Here is a 21,890-nt window from a genome sequence, read left to right on the forward strand (position 1 = left end):
TTTGGGCCATAGAGATGTGCACCCTTCCTGCCGGTATACCAGTTTGTGTGCCCTGCATGTGCTACATACTCCTGCAGAGAGCAAACCTATGGGCCATAGACATGTGCACCATTCCTGCTGCTACACCACAGTTTGTCTGCCCTGCATGTGTTACACATTCCTGCTGAGAGCAAACCTATGGGCCATAGACATGTGCACCCTTCCTGCTGCTACATCACAGTTTGTGTGCACTGCATGTGTTAAACATTCCTGCTGAGAGCAACCTATCGGTCATAGAGATGAGCACCCTTCCTGCTGCTACACTACAGTTTGTGTGCCCTACATGTGCTACATACACCTGTAGAGAGCAAACCTATGGGCCATAGAGATGTGCACCCTTCCTGCCGGTACACCACAGTTTGTGTGCCCTGCATGTGCTACACACTCCTGCAGAGAGCAAACCTATGGGTCATAGAGATGTGCACCCTTCCTGCCGGTACACCACAGTTTATGTGCCCTGCATGTGCTACACACTCCTGCAGAGTGCAAACCAATGGACCATAGACATGTGCGCCCTTCCTGCTGCTACACCACAGTTTGTGTGCCCTGCATGTGCTACATACTCCTGCAGAGAGCAAACCTATGGGCCATAGACATGTGCACCCTTCCTGCTGCGACACCACAGTTTGTGTGCCCTGCATGTGCTACAAATTCCTGCTGAGAGCCAACCTATGGGCCATAGACATGTGCACCCTTCTTGCTGCTACATCAGTTTGTGTGCACTGCATGTGTTACACATTCCTGCTGAGAGCTACCTATGGGTCATAGAGATGTGCACCCTTCCTGCCGGTACACCAGTTTGTGTGCCCTGCTTATGCTACACATTCCTGCTGAGAGCCAACCTATGGGCCATAGACATGTGCACCCTTCCTGCTGATACATCACAGTTTGTGTGCACTGCATGTGCTACAAATTCCTGCTGAGAGCCAACCTATGGGCCATACACATGTGCACCCTTCTTGCTGCTACATCAGTTTGTGTGCACTGCATGTGTTACACATTCCTGCTGAGAGCTACCTATGGGTCATAGAGATGTGCACCCTTCCTGCCGGTACACCAGTTTGTGTGCCCTGCTTATGCTACACATTCCTGCTGAGAGCCAACCTATGGGCCATAGACATGTGCACCCTTCCTGCTGCTACACCACAGTTTGTGTGCCCTGCATGTGCTACAAATTCCTGCTGGGAGCCAACCTATGGGCCATAGACATGTGCACCCTTCTTGCTGCTACATCAGTTTGTGTGCACTGCATGTGTTACACATTCCTGCTGAGAGCTACCTATGGGTCATAGAGATGTGCACCCTTCCTGCCGGTACACCAGTTTGTGTGCCCTGCTTATGCTAAACATTCCTGCTGAGAGCCAACCTATGGGCCATAGACATGTGCACCCTTCCTGCTGATACATCACAGTTTGTGTGCACTGCATGTGTTACACATTCCTGCTGAGAGCAACCTATGGGTCATAGAGATGTGCACCCTTCCTGCCGGTACACCACAGTTTGTGTGCCCTGCATGTGCTACACACTCCTGCAGAGAGCAAACCTATGGGCCATAGACATGTGCAGAATTCCTGCTGCTACACCACAGTTTGTGTGCCCTGCATGTGCTACATACTCCTGCAGAGAGCAAACCTATGGGCCATAGACATGTGCACCCTTCCTGCTGCGACACCACAGTTTGTCTGCCCTGCATGTGCTACAAATTCCTGCTGAGAGCCAGCCTATGGGCCATAGAAATGTGCACCCTTCTTGCTGCTACATCAGTTTGTGTGCACTGCATGTGTTACACATTCCTGCTGAGAGCTACCTATGGGTCATAGAGATGTGCACCCTTCCTGCCGGTACACCAGTTTGTGTGCCCTGCTTATGCTACACATTCCTGCTGAGAGCCAACCTATGGGCCATAGACATGTGCACCCTTCCTGCTGATACATCACAGTTTGTGTGCACTGCATGTGTTACACATTCCTGCTGAGAGCAAACCTATGGGCCATAGACATGTGCACCCTTCCTGCTGCTACACCACAATTTGTCTGCCCTGCATATGCTACACATTCCTGCTCAGTGCCAACCTATGGGCCATAGACATGTGCACCCGTCCTGCTGCTACACCACAGTTTGTGTGCCCTGCATGTGCTACACACTCCTGCAGAGAGCAAACCTATGAACCATAGACATGGGCACCCTTCCTGCTGCTACATCACAGTGTGCACTGCATGTGCTACACATTCCTGCTTAGAGCAAACCTATGGGCCATAGACGTGCACCCTTCCTGGCTTCTGGAGTCGGCTGATGATGGCCAGTCCATGTCATGGCTGGATGACATCAACTCTGCTGAGCGAAGCTATTCATTCCTTGTTGCACTTCGAGATTGATTTGATTGCCCATGAGCTGCACATATTAAATGCTGAACCATGTCCGAATCCAGTCACTGACATGTTTGCCCCTTCTCTAAAGCTGTACTGAAACAGACGTGTCTGAAAACTCTTGCTACTGCACAGGAGAGGCAGATACGTAGCCGACATGAAGTTCCTGTAGTGAAGAGGAATGCCCGGCGCTGCAGCCACATCGCCAGTCATCCTGGAAGCGCGAGCTCGAAATTGCCTGAGCCGCTCTGGTTGAGACACGCTGCGAACGCTGCCCGCTGCTTTCTTGCCCTGTGTTCGCATTATATTTTGGTGGAGGTGTAGCGGTTTCCCCCAACCAGGAATTACGCACCCGAACTCTGCCGTCCGTGATGCCTGACGACCCCAGCCCGACATCCCCACCGGTTACTCCAGCCATCATATGTGCCGGTGGCCAGCGTCAGCGGGATCCTGACATCTAGAGCGGCACCGATGAGAAAGACGTTGATTGTCTGGAATCGTATGAACGCGCCAGATACACTAACAAATGGGACGACACCACAAGCTCAACAATGGGATGTTATATCTATCGGGCGTCGTCAAGCTGTGGTTTCGAAACCACGAAGCCGACCTCCGCACGTGGGCTCGCTTCAAAAGCAGCATCGCAGACGTTTTGGGCCGCCCTGGCACGCGCAAGCTTCGCGATGAACAACGCCTGCGCAGCCGATCCCAGCAAACTGATGAAACGTTCACCAGCTACATAGAGGGCATCGTCGCCCTCTGCCGGCGTGTCAACCCGACGATGGCGGAGGTGGACAAGGTACGTCACACCATGAAGGGCATTTCCGACGATGCCTTTCATATGCTGCTGTCAAAAAGCCCTGACACAGTTTCTAGGGTCATTGAGTTTTGCCAGAGTTTCGACGAGCTCTGCAGGCAGCATCTTCTCACACGGCGCCCACCTGTGTCCGATGAAAGCCTAGCGAGCGTGGCAGTGGCTCATGACATGGACTCCCTGCTTTGCCAAATTAAAGAGTTCGTCCGTGCTGAGGTCGCTCGCCAGCTTTCGCTGCTGTCCTCAGCCACGTCACCACCATCGCCTTTGCCGGCCAACCTTCGCCAGGTCATCCAAGAGGAAGTTTGCGCAGCTCTTCCTTCTGCCCGCGAGACTCCAACGGTGCCGACTCCCGTTGCTTTTCCCGAGGTGACTGCACCTCTTAGCTATGCCGACGCTCTCGCACGGCCACCACCTCAGACCTTTGCACCATTCCCATCAGCCATGCCAATGCGTCCAGCCCCTCACTTCGTTCAGGCGCGGTACCCACACAGCAGTGGACAATAGCGCACTCCTGACAACCGCCCAATATGTTTTGCATGTGGTCTACCTGGCCACATTGCACGATTTTGCTGTCGCCGCCCAACAACCCACCGCCGCAGCTTCAACACCGAACCATACGGTTCACCATACCCATCGTCCTCCGTGCTTCAGAACCTGGCCAGATGTGTTCTTACTCGGACCACTGCCCTCTTGTTGACCGCCGTTCGCCCCGACGTCGCTCGCTTTCGCCGATGCGTCGTCGTCCTACGCCGGAACGGGAAAAGTAATCGCCGCAGTTCCAGAGCCGAGACCTGCGTCACCCACGAACAGACCAAGGCCTCTCTCTTCTCCGACTAATGTTATTGATGTATATGTGGACGGCGTCGCTGCACTCGCCCCCGTTGACACTGGTGCCGCAGTTTCGGTTATTAGTGCCACACTTTGCCGTTGGCTCAGGAAAGTTATGACGCCACTGTCAAATGTATCCCTTCGTACTGCCAGCGTAGACCGCATCACGCCTGCAGCTGCGTGTACTGCATCATGTTGTGATCAACGGCCTCCTCTGCATCGTCGAATTTTTGATGCTGTGTTCTTGTTCCCACGATCTTATTTAGGGCTGGAACTTCCTTTCCGCTATTAAGGCCGTCATCGACTATTCTCGTGCTGAGATGGAATTTCAAACGCTGTGCGACGCCCCGCTCTTTGACGCTCGTGAACCTGACGAGAAAGTTTTTGTTGCCGAAGACGTTACAATTCCACCGCACTCTTCTGCCCTAGCCACTGTGTCATGCAACCTTGTTGCTGATGCCAGCGCACTTTTTACGCAATCCGCCATTTTCGCTCGTCGCAAATGTTCCCCGCTACCTTTCGCTGTTTTGGACGTTCATGCCGGCATCAGCAGACTGCTCGTCTCCAACCAATTGTCCTGTCCTCTCACTTTGCTTCGTGGGGAGTGCGTTGGCCGCATCCAGTGTGTCGACCCTGCTGCCATCATTGACATGCCAACTGGTTCCATCGCCACTCATGAGGTCGCCGGAATGACCTGTAACCCCGCGCAGGAGCCGACTTCGCCCGATGTTCTCCATAGCTCCATCGCCGCCACGTTGACTGTTTCGCAACGCGCCCAGCTTCTACGATTTCTCGACAAGTTCCGTTCGTCTTTCGACTGCCAGCATGTTCCCTTGGGCCAACGTCAACTGTTTGTCATCGCATCGACACGGGTACTAGAGCGCCACTGCGACAAAGACCCTATCGTGTATCCGCGACAGAGCGCCGTGTCATCGATGACCAAGTAGCTGACATGCTGAAACGCGGCGTCATTCAGCCTTCGGATAGCCCCTGGGCATCTCCTGTTGTTCTTGTTAAGAAGGACGGATCGATTCAATTCTGTGTCGATTACCGTCGTCTTAACAAAATAACTCGCAAAGATGTTTACCCTCTTCCGAGAATTGACGCCCTTGACTGTCTCCAAGGTGCGGAGCTCTCTTCTATTGACTTACGTAGCGGCTATTGGCAAGTCCCCATGGCACCCGAAGACCAACCTAAAACGGAATTTGTAACCCCAGATGGCCTATATGAATTTCGTGTCATGCCTTTCGGGCTTTGCAACGCCCCAGCAACATTTGAGCGTATGATGGACAACTTGCGTGGTCTCAAGTGGAAAATGTGCCTGTGCTACTTAAATGATGTGGTTATCTTTTCGCCCGATCTTCCCACCCATCTCTGTCGGCTAGAGGAAGTGTTACAGTGCCTAACTGCCGCCGGCCTTCAGCTCAACCTGAAGGAATGCCACTTTGGCGCAAGTCAGCTCACCATCCTTGGCTATGTCGTATCTAAACACGGTATTCTTCCCGACGCCGCCAGGCTCCGTGCAGTTGCTGATTCTCCACAACCTTCCTCCGTACGAGAACAGCGCAGCTTCCTTGGCCTCTGCTCCTACTTTCGCCGCTTCATTCGGAATTTTGCGTCCATCACCGCTCCCTTGAATCAGCTTCTACGGAGCGACTTGAACAATTACGACTGGTCCCCTGCCTGTGACGATGCCTTCCAAGAGTTGCGTCGTCTATTAACATCGCCACCTATATTGCGTCACTTCGACCCAAGTGCTCCGATCGAAATACACACTGACGCCAGCGGTGTTGGGCTCGGCGCTGTGCTCGCGCAGCGTAAATCTGGGTTCGACGAGTACGTCGTTGTATACGCAAGCCTCACCCTCACTAAAGCACAGAAGAATTATTCCGTTATGGAGAAGGAATGTTTGGCCATAATCTGGGCACTTGGTAAATTTCGACCCTACCTCTATGGCCGCGCCTTTGACGTAATTATAGACCACCATGAACTTTGTTGGCTGCCCACATTGAAGGACCCTTCAGGTCGATTAGCTCGCTGGGCTTTGCGGTTGCAAGATTTCGACGTGCGCGCTGTCTACAGGTCTAGCCGCCGCCACACCGACGGCGACGCGCTTTCCCGTTCGCCCGTGTCAACCGAAAGCGATGCCTGCCTCTCTGCCGTTGACCAAGTTTTTCGTTCCCAGCAGGCTGCGACATGGCTTCGGAGCAACGCAAGGATGCCTGGATTATTGCTCTTATCCGCTTCCTTTCTAATCCATCGACTGTTCCTCCACCTTCTCGAGCTTTGCGCCGTCAAGCTTCGCACTTCGAAATGCGGGATGGACTTCTCTATCGCCGGAATTACGTCTACAACGTCCGCAAGTGGTTGCTCGTCATACCGCGACATCTTCGTGGTGAAATATGTTCTGCCTTCCACACTGACCCGCAGTGTGCACACGCAAGTGTCTTCAAGACGTACACCCGGCTTCGCTCCAGGTTTTATTGGCGTGGCATGTACACCTTTGTGTGCAAGTACATTCGGTCGTGCCCTCAGTGCCAACGCCGCAAGGTTCCTTCTCAGCATGCCTCTGGTCCACTCCAGCCAATCCCGTGTCCTGCCAGGCCCTTCGATCGCATTGGGATTGACCTGTATGGACTCCTTCCGAGCACGGCTTCCGGAAACCGCTGGATAGTCATCGCCATCGACCACTTGACGCGATACGCAGAAACAGCCGCTCTGCATGCTGCCACAGCTCGTGATATCGCATCTTTCCTACTGAAAAAATTCATTCTCCGTCACGGTGCACCTCGCGAACTTATGAGCGATAGAGGACGTGTGTTCCTCTCCGAAGTCGTAAACGCGCTCCTTACTGAATGTCGCATCGTTCATCGCACCCCCACCGCCTAACATCCTCAAACTAATGGTCTGACGGAAAGATTTAACTGCACCCTTGGCGACATGCTCTCCAAATACGTCGCCTCTGATCGCACGGATTGGGACCTCATTCTGCCATTCATCACGTTCGCCTACAACACTGCACCACAGGCGACCACAAACTTTTCCCCATTCTTCCTCTTGTATGGCCGCGAACCTTCGACTACCCTCGACACCATTCTTCCGTACAGACCTGATTCATCCGAATGTACACCCATCTCTGAAGTTGCCCGCCGCGCCGAGGAATGCAGTCAACTCGCCCGTTCCTTTACAGCCGTCGACCAATGGCAACAAAAATCTCGACGTGACCATGATCACCCGCATTGTCACTTTCTTCCGGAATCCCTTGTGTGGCTTTGGGTTCCTGCTGGCCTCTCATCCAAGCTTGTATCCAAATATCAAGGACCCTACCGTGTTGCAGAGCAGACATCCCCTGTGAACTATATTGTCGAGCCTGTCACGCCACCTACGGACCAACGCTGTCGTGGTCGTGAAACCTTCCGCGTACAACGCCTGAAGCCGTATTACGCCCCCTTGATTCTATGTTCACCATGGGTCGCCAGGATGGCTCCTTTTCCGATGGGGGGTGATTGTAGTGAAGACGAATGCCCGGCGCTGCAGCCACATCGCCAGTCATCCGGGAAGCGCGAGCTCGAGATTGCCTGAGCCGCTCTGGTTGAGACACGCTGCGAACGCTGCCCGCTGCTCTCTTGTCCTGTGTTCGCATTAGATTCCATTTATGTGCTCTCTGCTGAAGGAAAAACCAGATAAAAATTCTGCGAAAAACGATCATAATATGCGTTGGATCTGCAGCTTTGCAGCTGCACTTACCTGCTTCGTATAAGGGCAGTTTTTGTCTCCGAGGACCAGCACCCACGCATTCAATACAGCTCCCTTCATAAGGAAACTCCTGATATATCATAGGGAAGCATTTCTGCCACATCTGATGCTGCTACACTAATCTGTGTGCCCTGCATGCGGTGAACATTCCTGTTGAGGGCAAACCTATGACCAATTGCAATGTGAACGCTGCTTGGCTTGTGGTCTCGACTGGTGGCCAGTCCATCTCGTTTGGCCTAGATGACATCAGCACTGCTGAGCAAAGCTATCAACTGCTCGTTGCGTGCTAGATTGATTTCATTGCCCCTGAGCTGCACATATTGAATGCTGAACGATGTTCGAATCCTGCCAGTGACATGTTTGCCTCTCTTGTAAAGCTGTACTTAAGCCGACATGTCTGAATACTTTTGCTAATGCTTAGGAGATGCAGATACTTAGCGGACATAATGTTCCAGCGATCCACTCTCTGTTGAAGAAAAAGCCATATCGGCGGACAGCTGCACAGCTACGGCGGTACCTGGTCATTGATGGGCTGGGCAGGGACCCAAAGCAGCATCCTGGCACAAAACTGGTCTGTAAATGTTAGCCAGCAGGGAACTTCACCGCCACTGTCCCAGAATCTTAAACCAGTGTGTTGTTTTGCATTAAATCGTTCTCTCTACCTTTAATTATTCTACAAATGTGCTTATGATACATGTGTGATAGTACGAAGGAGAAATCTTATGTTAAGGCTCATGTGAGGGCATTAAAGTGTTTTGGTACCTCAAGATTTGTTATTCACTAAAACATGCGCTAGTTCCGATGCAAATAGACCACACAAATTATATGCAGTCTAGGACGACCATCTCACATTAATTTAAGCATACAGTCGGAAGAAGCTTTCGGGTATCACAACCGTTACCTACGTGTCCCATTCCACACTCTGTATTCCTTAAAAATGAGACCTCTGTATTGAATTGGTTTCTGAATAGTTCTTATGTTTAAAGTATTAAAAACAATGTTTCCAGTTTACCAATGAAAAAAAAGCTGCAGATCCCACACATTGGGAATCGATGCTATGTGAAGTAATTTGCTCGTACCCGGCTATCCAGCGTGGTTTGAACGTTGCGCTGAGCGATACCAGGCGGATTACCGTGTGTCACAAAAGAGCGCGTAATACAAGCGCGCGCCGCGTGTCACGAAATCCAGCGAAAGAACACGCCGGCCCCACGGGAACTTCAACCGAGAGGAAGAGCGCATATGCCTCAAACAGCCGACGCGACAAACGGCGCCTAGACGTCTAGAAGAGCATCGACGAAGTGACGGTAACCAGAGAGAGAGAGAGCACACGCGCGCGCCGAGACACCTTCTCACCCGGCGAGTCGAGAGAGATAACTACAGCGTGAGCGTGCGCCAACGGGATGAGTCATCACCCCCCGACAATGCTTCGACGGCGGCGGTCGAAGGTACGAGAAAACACTGGAAGATCCCCAAGTTTTGGCCATGCTACGAGATCACGACTCCGATAGGAATGTTCTAGAACGGCTGTGGAAGCTATGTAACCGCCGTGCGAGAATCGTTCAGTGGAGTTCAGTCCGCATCGGTGAAGTGATGTAACGTGAAGACCGAGCGTCTGCGGAAGAAGGGGATTCCCCGGCAAGCTAGTCGACGAGTTCATCGAGCGTCTGCATTTCCGGAAGAAGTTCCTTCTTTGAGATTTGCCCCGAGCTACGCCGAGATCGTCTGACACCAAGACCAAGACTGTTGAATAGGATTGGACACTGAGTGTTTCTTTTTATTTTGTACTTTACTTGTTGGACTCTTAGTGCTTGTCGTTAATCATTTTCCTGTGTTTGTTAATACCAATCTGAATTATATTGTGTTGTGCCTAGCCTAAGTGTAACTGCCTTGTGTGAAGAATATATTTGGTGTTTTGGCAACTCTGGGCTCTGACTCGGTCTTTGAACTGCAACCGGCGTTCGCTGGCGCACCAGAGGGCCCATTACAAATTGTCCTTGCTTTCATGGGATTATTTTCGCAAGCTGATAAGTCGGCTTTGGAATTTGGTCCGGCGTCTGCGCCTCGTTCTCGGGGTCTGTGACACGTGTTTGTGTACCTCAATCAAGTGCTTGTGTGGGTCGCGACCGTACGTGTGCAACGACATCAGCCCGATGACGGCCAGGATGAAGAGGATCGCATGTCGTCGGGAACGGCATGATTTCTATGCAGGCCGTTCGGCGCGAGCTGACGACATTGCGATTGTTGGGCTCTACATAGGTGGTGGGCGATCCTGAGGGAAACACCGGGTTTGACGTCTTGATCGACTACGTGTTGCACAGTCGCACCCAAATATGCTATGTCACTTGGTGCATTTAGACTACGACCACTTTCGACAAACAAATTTAAAACAAATAACTTGGGGCGATCATGAAGTTGGTACGTCGCACAGTTGCTACGTAGCGTGAGCTGCTACGGGGAAAGCGCTGGGAAAAACCTAAGCTGGTGTCGTAGTTAGTGCAGTCGAATACCACGCCTCATGAGCGAGCTGTCACAAGGAAAGAAGAAAAAGTGGCATGGGGCACTCGCGCCGAGTATTATTTCACCGAGTAAACTGGCTTTGCAACGAGAGACAAGATTTTGGCAACAATGTCCTTGGGTGTTTTGCGTGTAGTGTATATGTCGGTTGGTTTCCTCGTAAGGCTTTCGAATCAATATTTGTACTGTTTATCCTAAAGAAACCTTTACAGAGATTTATTATCTATGATGTTCCCAGTCCGGATATGTAGAGACATTTTGTTGAGACCCAATATTTGTCGCTTGTATGGTGTACCTCAAAAAATTGAGCATTGTTTTTAGGCTGCAGGTAGGCAATTTTGTTTGCGATGTGCTCGAATGAACAGAGGCTTTCATTTAAATCCTCATTCCGTGCGATATCTGGTGCCAACTAGTTCTGATATACCATTTGGCATTACTCATATAAATGCATACCCTGGCAAAACATGCATGTTGCGCCGTAGCGCCAGACCTATATTTACTCAGCAACTAATTTTATTCAAAAATGATCGTCCAACTGAAACAGCTCCATGAACAAACCGAATTTCGTCCAAATTGGTATTTCGTATTGGTAAGGTGCTTTTCCTTGCCACCATTTTAGTGTTTCTTGTGAAGACGATCCGCGACTTCAGCAGCACATTTCAAGAATCAATAGGAACTCTATGGTGCTCTGTGTATGTCTTCGTCGCCGTGCAACTAGAAAATACTTCTTAGCACGTTTATCTGGTTTGTGTCCCGCATGAGTCGCACCAGGCTGCTCTAGTTGTTAGACAACAGAGCTAGGTTTCTACTACCGATCACACGTAACTTTCCAGTAAAACGACCTACCTACCGCAACATGCGAAGAATGAGACAAAGAATGTTTCGCATTAAGAAAACGCTAACCGCATCGGGGCGTTCTGCTCGGAGGTCAAGGTTTGATTACACCATCGCTTATGTATTTGTTTCTTGCGTGTAAGTTATTCGGCAAGAGAGAGGCAGCACGTAGCAGCATCCACGGTCCGCAAAGTTTGTGAAGGGCCAAGTTAAGGTCTCGGAAAAAAATTGCTCCAGGAGTTTTAATCTCAAAATTTATTTCCTAGTTATTCAGGTATGGCGTTTGGGTTAAAAACCTTGAACTCGGCCGCGCAACGCTTGAAACAGCGAAGCTTGCCGATCGTAACCCAGCATTTTCCGGAAGTGCGTGCGAACTTTTCATCTTGTTATTCATGATGATGTTAGCTTCTTTTCGCGCGTCTCGGACTACGGCCGTCACTGCTCGTTGCATAGCGCAGCTTGCAACACCGACACCGCGTTGCAATGCCGACAACGCGTTCCAGCAGACCCGCTCCGTGAATGCGTCTCTCTTTCTCTCATTTTCTTTATCTCTCCAGAGCATAACGCGCAAAACCTCTTCACCTCGCAGAACACGAGCGTGCGAACGCGCCAGCTGTGGACGAAGACGACGACGCTCGAACGCAATCATATGGCTCGCTTAAATGCATCTTCTGCAAGCTGTCAAAACTCGTGGCGTTTGGCGACATTCCTATCTCCGTGGGCCCACACAGATTAATGAACACTGTGCGCGGCGTCATCTCTGATGACGACCTGCTTGCTAAAAGCTACCTCGGTAGCTTTTAGCGACACTGACATATACATACCCATTCCGGCTGCAGACATTAAACCATACTTACGGCATAAGCTGAAGAAGCACTGGCAGAAAGAGTGGGATACCCAGGTATCCAATAAACTGCATTTGATCAAACCTAAATTAGGGCGCTGGATATCCAAAAAACAGCACGATACAAAGAAGTGCTCCTTTGTCGATTAAGAATAGGTCACACCTTCGGCACCCACTCTTACCTACTGACTGGAAGTGATCCTCCATCATGTCGAAGGTGTGGCGACACCCTTACAGTGCTCCATGTCCTCGTCCAGTGCCGAGAATTAGAAACTGAGCGTAAAAAGTACTTCCGTTCTGCGTATCGCCAGCAAATTCCACTTCACCCAGCATTTTTTCTTAGTAACGAACCGCTTTTTAACCTGGAAACAGTTTTTAGCTTTTTAGATGAAGTGAACGTCTTAGAAATAATTTGGCCGGGTCATGTGTAGCACAGCCTCACCTTCGAGGCTGTAGCTGCAGTGACATTACTCTTTATAGAACATGCCTCTGAGCTCTCTAGTTCAAAAGCCCTTTGGAGACAGTAGTTATTGTATGTCTTTATTAGATCAGTATATCGTAGTGAAACTACGGATCACGTGATCCGTTGCCAAGGCTACGGCGCAGCTGCGGTCAAATGAAGGTCAGACTTTTGGCGACGGCGAAACTCGGCTCGACTTGGTTATTAAAGTTTTTGTTTTAAAAGGTCGTGCTTTATCTGAAGCTTATCGTACACGAGTTTCACGTTGTGACCAGTTCTTTCAGCAGTGCTGTTCCAGAGCTGTTTTCTCTTCAGCCTCGCGGCTGACTGAAAAATGTTGCAGTGGCTTAGCTCGGCTACGCCAGGATATACGTAGCGTTAGCAAAGGTTCAGCTGATTATTCTTAGCTTTCCTGGTTGTCTAGATTGTCAAGGATTAGCTTGATTGTCATGCTTACTGCTGCTCCAATGACACACACAAACGCCAGTCAGAAGCGCAGCGGCTCCAGCGCAGTGTCAGACGGCGACTGCACAGCGAGCGCGCGCCGGCGCCAGTGCGTCTACCATGGCTACGACGTCACTCCTCTGGAATGCGCAGACCGGCGGCGGTGAGTCGCGCGCGGCGGCGGCGAAGTGCGCGAGAGGTGCCGGCTCCGGTGGCTCCGGTGCGCAAGTCGTGTGACATCACTCATCCTTGCGCATGCGCAGCACGGCTCTTGATGTGCCGCGCGAAACGGGCTTGGCTAGGCCAGTGTAGCTAACGCTACAAAATCCTCCAAGACTGACCCTTCTTTCCTTTTGACCCTTTAAGACGCTATGTACACAATTGCGCACGCCAAGAAAGTGCATAAACAGCAATAGCACTGATGAAAGTAACGGTACTTAAAATGTGTCGCATATGTCTTGAAACTGTTTTAATTGGAATCGTGTTGCATGTTTAATAACGTGCTAAAATGTTTTAGTAAAATGAGTGGGAAGGTAAACGGTTGTGTGGACTTGCTCGGTGACAGTAGGCAGTGGGTGTACTCATTTCATTGTTTTTAGCAGTGCGTTGCATCAGGCATAATTTTCAAGTGCCCGGATGGGTGCTTTTCAAGCCTCCTAGGCATGAAATAGTTTTTCATACGTAACGTTCCCATAGTGAGTTTTCGCATGGAGTCCGTGTTCTGTAAACTTGATCAAACTCACTAAATAATTGAACATTCTTAATACATTCTTAATTATTCTTAATCTATGGTTCTGAATATGCAATAGATGCGGTGAAAGTAAGTTTTCAGTCAACGTAATTCATTGGCGTTTGAAAGGGCTAGGATTGTAACAGTTTTTCAAGATAATAACGTTGGCACGATGACCAATAAATTTTACAATTATCGGTCGTGGTTTACCAGGTTGCTTACGTCCACTTCTGTGAATACGTTCAGCTGAGTTTATCTGTATACCCGACATGTCCGTGACAATAGTGTGGACCACGCATTCTGTCAGATCTGCTGAAGTTTCGTTAACTTTTTCGGCTACACCAAAGGCGAGTTAATTGTTATGCCTACTACGGAAATCAGCAAGCTTCGTTTCTATGTTGCGAACTCTCTTGTCCAAGCCTCGGGGTTATGGAGCACACTTCTCCTGTGGCTGATGCTGATTCTTGTATCTTGTTAATACTCAATTCAATTTCATCAAGCATTTTCATATCCAATTCGGCTTTTTTAGCAGTTCTGCCAAGTGCTGCTAAGTGGATGGGCAAGGATTTGGCTCTATATCGCGGCATAGCATTAGCAAGGAAACAATAAAACGTCGCATTGCAGAATATCTCCTGTAAATACTATACGAGCATTCAAGGCTCCAGCAATTGTGCATCTAGGTTTTCCGAATCAACATGGTGGCGAGTTGGGCTAGTTGGTTGACCTTCATATTAGAAGCATATTTCATTCAATCTAGCAATGACAAGTGTAAGTCGGTCTTTGGCGCCGTATTAGTGTACTTCCTTTCTGTGTCCGCGTCTTCGGTGCTCTTCAATCTAAGTCAAATGTCTCCAAATCATTACTAGGGCGATTTTGATCTGGTGGATTGTGCACGTAACAGATAGTTACTCGCCTTTTTTGCAGTAAACGGACAGCTACTGCTGAATGCACCGCTAGGCACTTAGTGAACACATCGATTTGGATTCGTCTAGTCGCAGTTCTCACATTTGCTACTTCAGTGCGTCCGTTTCCGCACTTGATCGTGTTTTAAAAGAGAACGTAAAGGATTGATACGGCACGTATGACCCAAGGGTTACTTAAACTTGTCCTCTAAGCTTCACCCTTATGCTACTTAGCTAGGTCCCGGAGCCACCACCTGCAAAGCCTATCGGCCGACAATTCATGGTTTCTGTTCCTTCACCTTTCACCACGATTATTTAGAGCTACGCTGGTGGCGTCAAACACCGACACCTTGATTGCTCAAGGTACGCCTGCGACCAGACTTACCGCGTGTACACAGCGCCGACACGAGGTAATGGCCTCATTCGCTGGCACATTTTTCCTTCGCGACCAATGATATGGACACCTTCCGGTATTCTGGCCAACGGAAGACCCCGTTGAGGGAGCGCAACGCAAGCGAAACACCAAAGCCACTACGCCACCACAGCAGGTGTTCGTTTCTGGCGCTCCAGGCTACAGAAGCACCTTGTGCAAAGCATGACTGCGATAACAAGGGCAGTGTTAATGTGAGCTTAACGTAGACTGATCTTGTAGAACAGAAAGCTGGGATAATTAATAACTGAACGTGACTTGGCTTTTCGCGTACGCAAAAGAGCATGCAGCAGAGCTTCACTTTAAGGGTTATTTTTTCGACCAAATTAGAGTTGCAAAGAATTCTCTCAGCGATAAAAATTTGCTGACGCCGAACGAAGAGCTGTCAGAGATGATACTTTGACAAGTTTGCTGTCAGCAGGTGCGGAGTACAATATGCTATAGCGTTAAAGTGCAGCAGATACTTCGCTGGCGAAACTGAAGAATGGCTTAGCGTGGGCCAACGTGACCACATGTTACTGAATGTAATGCCCCCGTCCTCCTGGTTCAGACCATACAGGTCTGAACCAGAAGCCCCCATCCTCCTCGTTCAGACCATGCAGCTCTGAACGAGGAGGATGGAAGACGTGCATGGGAGAATACTGCATCACTTTCAGCTGCCAGCCACTCATTTAAAATGAATGTGCTCAATTCCTATTGCAAGTAAATCACAAAGGAACTCGTAGAACCATATTTAATTCAATCTAGCAATGACAAATGTAAGTCGGTCTTTAACACCGTATGGTGCGAAGATAAAATGCGTTTCATAGATGCCAAATAACAATCCTAATCGCTTACCTGGAGTGCTTATGGCGCTTTTACCTGTTTCTTCCAATAAGCTTTAGCTGTGTGTGTAGTCAACTTCGCCAGTGTTTGTACCTTCATATCGCGCCGTGTCTTTCACGATGCAGCACATGTATGTGCCGTATTTATTGCAGGAGGCAATGACATCACTACGGCAAAAATCTGCGTTGATGAACGACTTTTCCTATCTTCCACACTGCCGCATATTCCGCCGTTCTCACACAAATTTCTCCTCAGTGGTTGTTTAATATAGTGTCGCGCACCCTGACACGCTTAGAAACCACTGCAGCGAGACGCAATGCTGCCGCTTTTATTGGTAGAGGCTGAAGAAAAACTATAAAACGCATGCTTAATGTACGGCCTTTACAGTCACCGTTTCATACGTAGCAGCTACCGCTACGATGGCTATGCAGGTATTTCTCTCACTGCTCACATTCGCGCCAAAGAAAATTGTGTATCACACGTGTAAGATAAGAATCCTTGAGTGATCAAATTTGCTGAAAAGTTATGCGTCAGTTTTATTTCGCGAATGGTAACGTAATTATTACTTGGAAAGAATCGCCAAATCTCGACACAATTACAACGAAACAAGCCGAGTGACACACTTCTTTAGCGCCCCAATTGGGCTCATGACAAAAACGTAGCACGTCGCATACTGGAAGGACTAACGTAAACAAACAGTACGCTTCTTGACGTAGCCTTACGTCCACAAGTTGTAGTGGTACTGTAAGAGGTAGTTATTCTTTAGAAAGCGTCGCAGATCTAACGCAACTGCACTACGAAATGCACGAAGAGTCACTTATGATCTCAGAACTTGCGTGGATTCCGCAGCATTGCCTGCTGATTGTCAAACTGAGTAGGCTAATCCTCAGTTTCCTGCAGGAAAAACTGCAGGTGTCGTAGCACGTGCCAATTAGTGCTAATATGACACAGAAGAAAGAGAAACTCGCACAGGACAAACGAAGAAATCGTTTAGTTGGGCGTTCGTCAAGTGTGTCCTCTTTCGTTTTAGCAACAGATGATACGTATAAGAATGCTCCTAACCATCTATCAGGTCCGTATGGTTTAACTGAATGTTCAAAGTATGACATTACGTTTAAAGCGACAATGTTTCAACCCCTTCTTAATTTCATCGTTGGCAAGAAGTTCGTGACGACTAACAATTCTGGGGAAATATATAAACGAGGCGCGGTGACGATATAATTTGTGAATGTCGCTGGGAAGTCTCAGTGATAGCAATCGGTGCCTAATATCATTCCTCTTAGAGTCACTCGGCCTGACACGAGAACATCAGTGTCAGATTAGCGGTGTACGGACGGACAACAAAAAGAAGGCAGAGGAAGAGCTCAAAGTAAAGAGGTTTTTGCTTCTGGTCTTCCTTTCATGTGCTACATGAATGCAAGTCACGGGTACTTCTGCCGTGTATTCGACACGCTCTAACGAAGAAATTCGTCGGAGGTAACAGTTCATGGCAGAAGCAGTCATTGGTGCAGTCACGGGCAAACGTGTGGAGATGCACGTTGCGGCACTTGTACTTGATGTCACACAGAACGCGCATATTATGCTGCTGAAAAACCACACCACGACTATGTTTCCGTGGCAGTCTTCTCATTTACCGAGGCAGCCTTCTGACTGATATGCGCAGTCGCCTTCTGGGCGCGCCACTTGACAAAGCACTCGATAGCCCAGAGCAGGCTCGTTGCCAGCGAGATGATCGCAAGCAGCAGGTACATGCCGGCGTAAGATGAACCCTGGTCTCTGTAGTAACCTGCGTAGTCAACGTTGTAACAGGTAATTATACCATATTAGTCATTGTTACCTATAGAAGTAAGGCCGCCTTCACATCCCGCATTGTTTAGCTGAGCAACGCGTCGTCAAGTGATACAACGCATGATCGTCAAAATAAGAACGAAATCGTTCTTGTAGCTGCATATTTCACCATCGCGCAAATGATTAAGATTATCGCGCTTTTTATAATGCTAGCTTCATACAACCGCTCTACTTCATCACGTGACTTTCGGTAATAACACTGAGAAAGTGCATTACCTTCATATTTTGTAGCTCAGACAGACGCACAGACAGACAGACGCACAGACAGACACACACAGACAGACAGACAGACAGACAGACAGACAGACAGACTGACAGACTGACAGACAGACTGACAGACAGACAGACAGACAGACAGACAGACAGACAGACAGACAGACAGACAGACAGACAGACAGACAAGAAACTTTATTTGGTCCCAAGGGACTACATTGTCGTAATCGCGGGCCGCATCCGCGCCGGGGGCAGAAGACCGTGATCTTCAGCCCTGTCAAAGGCCCTTTCGACACCCCGAAGCTGGACTAGAAGGTCCACAGAGATAAAGAAAAATGGCTGCGCCTTAGCTCAGCTAAATCTGGATATGCAAAGCGAAAGCTTGGTTTAGCCGGGTTAAGTCTTGGTTTCACTTGGTTAACTTGAAGTCTTGAGGCATTGCGTACAAAAGGCCGCAAGCTTTTCAAGCATATCTCCTCCACTTTTGATTAAATCGACTGTTATTCCATCTTCTCCGCCCGATTTTTCCGGGTCGTGGTGCACTTGGTGCAAGGGCCTTGCAACACGTGACATGACATGACCCAACCCTCTTGTACTCTCCATAAATTGGACACCAAATAAGGAGTTCACCATTGTGCCGATGAAGGTCATCCACACATTGGTGAACATCTTACTTGATAGCGACCTCACTTGCTTTGTTCTGTTCCTGACACATTGGCTCAGAAAACTACAAGTTCTCTCCGTAACTTATTAATGCGTCGTGTGTCTCAACGATTGTTACGTTTTCTTTGCTGAGGTGACTCCTTGTCGGTGTATATATGTGGGAGCGTTATCTCGTATTCATGAAGTTATTCTTGCGCATGTTTACAGCCAGCCTTGGCTCCTTATACTCGGGCAATACGTCAGATGCGTCGTATGGCATTCTGGAACAAACTTTCAATCACAGTAACATACATAGCCTTGCAATGATTAGTCACAGACGCTCAAGTCCATGGGGCACGGACGTAGGCCATTCTGTCAACTGAAGCTGTAGAGCACATACTACTATCCGCCCTACCTCATTTTGGAAGAGCGTCGCAAAGGTCATGTTGAGACTATAGATCTGTCTACTGACAAAAGGCTATTGACAAAAGCGTCTCAGGGACAGGTAGAGTTAAGGCAAGCTACAATAATTTGCAGGTTTCCAGAAAACCCTACAGAATTCGCAGGAAAAAAATACCAGACACAAACGTTCTTTGCACGTACAACAATTGTTACTGCTGCGTCATTAAACACGAGGTCAAACAACATATTCATAACTAAACTGTTACTATAATTATAAGCACGATTGTTCGGAAACATTTTAGTAGGCGCCGCTGTTCAAAAATGCAAATACCGCGCCTGTCCTCCTAGCGCTATCTCGGACAAATTGCAATCACATACGGCCTCTTTATACGATGAGTCATCCTCCTGAACCGATTTATTGCGAGCGCGACTGAAGGCACTAACACATGTACACCTAAGCGCCTCATCAAGTGGAATTGTTTTACGAGTCTCGCTCGCAAGACTTCTTTTCACCGTGGTAGGAATAACTGGGCGCTTCTCACATGATTTTACAATATTTTCATATAATTAATAATTATTCTTAATTTGAAAAACAAAGCGCTAGTTATATCTTGTTAATGAAAAAATAGTGCTCACCGTAAACATACAGCGATGTGCTCTGTGGGACGGCGAACAACATTGCTTTGAGTCCGTTCGCATATCATGCATATTCACGTTAAGGTGGTGCACAATGAAGTTAGCTAAAGATGATGTAGACACTGCCTCAAGCGGTCAATTGCAACAACTAAATTATTCCGCGTAACAGGCAAGGCAAGACGGCTAGTAGCCTTTGCACAAGCGTAGTGTGAGGATCCCTGCATATGTTTTTTTTTTTCTTGGCATGCGAAGCATAAAGAACTTATATTTTTCGGTGACGTGAAATAAACGCGATGCCAGTAATAGCACCACTGTTCTGTCGCTGCATTTTTATATAAATAAAGTATATGTGTTATCAGCATGTTCACTTGGCCTGTTTCGTACATTGTGTCAAACCGCAGATATTTACACAGTGCGACACAGGAAAAAGAAAGGAGGCACAGGGCACAGCGCAGTGTCCTATACCAGTAGAGCACCCAGGATCTCTGCCCGGGGGGGGGGGACGTTTTGTGGTGGGGGGAAGCAAGCACTTTGCATAATATGCAATTTCCTTGCCTTTAGCCAGAGGAATCCAACAGCAAATAAAATGCCTAATAATTATAATAATGATGACACCAAGGATGATGACGATGTTTATTTCTTCAGCGTGTTACTGAATGGAATTTAAGAGTGAATTAATAAATATAAGACAGTGCCCCCCTGCTCCCCCCCCCCCCCGTCGGTGCGCCACTGTCCTGTAGCTCCTTTCTTTACCACGTGTCGCGCTGTTTACAAAGTATTTCTTCCGCAATGTTTACAGTTACTGTAAAACCTTGGTACAACGAATTTGGAGAAGCCGAAAAAACTTCGTTATATTGATTGCTTTGTTATAACCGTTGTCCGCATTGACAGCTACCATTGCTTGCGCCGGCACAAAGTGTGCGGTGTCGCCAGAAGGTAAGCTGGAGGCGATGCAAAAGTCCACAACGCACAAAATAATAATTCCTGCTGCATCCTCGTCAGCGAGACGACAGCTTTTTTGTGAAGAAGCTGTGCAATGCAGTCCATAGTTGCCGTCGTTCTGCACGCAAAAGTATCGCGACAAGAGCACTTTCTATCAATGCCTCTGTACAACTTCACTCTGCTATCAACACAATTAGCGCGACAAGTCTTAATGTTTTGTGAGCGTGTGGGCAGGCAGCAGCAAGCCTCCAAATTTCGTACAGCGATCGTCGCTGTAAGCCAGCAGATGCTTGTAAACAACCAAACGCTTTTCGTTACGCTAGTCTCAAATAATGAGTGTTGCACGAAATCAGCGACGTCATCAAAGACTTCCATCGCGGAATTGACGCGTTAACGAATAGGCGATACCACGCTGTAGTTTCCAGAACCTTGCGGGAGTTCCAGAACCTTGCGGAACCTGAGAGCAGTTACGAGCAATGTTTGACGCCACTGGATTTTCTATTAATCAGTGCGAAGTTATCAATGCATATTTACTATTAACAATTAAATATGTTCGTTCTATCCATTTAAAGAAAATTTAATCCGATAGAACAAGTTGGTAAATGCGCCGGTTTCTACAAGAATTTGAAGAGGAATTACGATTATTTTCTTATTTTAGTTCATAACAACCTGTTTCACTATAACGATGTAGTACTTTACATGCAAAATCTGTATTGCAATTAGAGCAGCCGTGTTTAGATAAGGAAATAATAAGGCAATCATATGGAAACATTGTGTGGCACAAAACACTAGAAAAGAATCGTCGCTTTTCTTGACTCCCTGTGAGTAGTTTTACATGCCGCCACTGCAAAGCAAGTGTAGGCTGTCTCGTACGCAAGAGCGCTTTTGCAGAGTACTCATTATCAAATGGCATCAAAAAGGCTGTGTGCCTATCGGGGTACAGGCTGACATAATTGGCACTACGATTCAGTGTTTTACAGCAGCGCTCGAAATTTCGGGTGCCAAGTTTGAACATAGAAAAGGAAATACAATCGGCAGTTTTTAAAGACGACTCTTTGTGGACATACCCCAAAGTGTCGTCAAAGTAGCATGAAAGAATCCTTGCCTATTAGGAGTGGTCTCGGAAGCGCTGACAGGCCGTTAATGAGGCAGTGTATACCGATGGCCATGGGCAGCTTCTTGAGGCCGAAATACTCCACGATAAGTACGGAGAAGAGGATCATGATGCAGCCGCCAGTCAGACCAAACAGCACGCTGGCGGCCCCCAGTAGGACGACGGAGTCCCCGTGGATTAGCGCCAGCAGGGAGAGTGAGTACAGCAAGAAGCCCACGGCCATGATGTCCCTCCTGCGAAATTCGTTTCTTTATGCAGTGCTCAAATTTGAGTTGACGGGCAGTCCCTGCGGAGTCAGCAACTG

The 21,890-nt window shown here is 48.6% G+C and overlaps 2 protein-coding genes across 2 annotated transcripts in view; one reads left to right on the forward strand and one right to left on the reverse strand.

Annotated features, from left to right (window-relative positions):
* LOC119440809 (retinol dehydrogenase 12) overlaps nucleotides 1-21,890 on the forward strand; it is a 231,689-nt gene that overhangs the window by 52,182 nt on the left and 157,617 nt on the right. The gene's annotated exons all lie outside the window — the stretch shown is intronic.
* LOC119443174 (monocarboxylate transporter 12) overlaps nucleotides 16,764-21,890 on the reverse strand; it is a 31,590-nt gene continuing 26,463 nt past the window's right edge. The window contains exons 3-4 of the mRNA XM_049662633.1: nucleotides 21,578-21,819; nucleotides 16,764-17,575 (exon numbers count right to left, since the gene is read on the reverse strand). Coding sequence (XP_049518590.1) covers nucleotides 17,394-17,575; nucleotides 21,578-21,819 — 424 coding nt within the window. The 3' untranslated portion in view covers nucleotides 16,764-17,393. The remainder of the gene's footprint in view (nucleotides 17,576-21,577; nucleotides 21,820-21,890) is intronic.

Source organism: Dermacentor silvarum, chromosome 2 (genome assembly GCF_013339745.2).
Source record: "Dermacentor silvarum isolate Dsil-2018 chromosome 2, BIME_Dsil_1.4, whole genome shotgun sequence".
NCBI lineage: Eukaryota > Metazoa > Arthropoda > Arachnida > Ixodida > Ixodidae > Dermacentor > Dermacentor silvarum.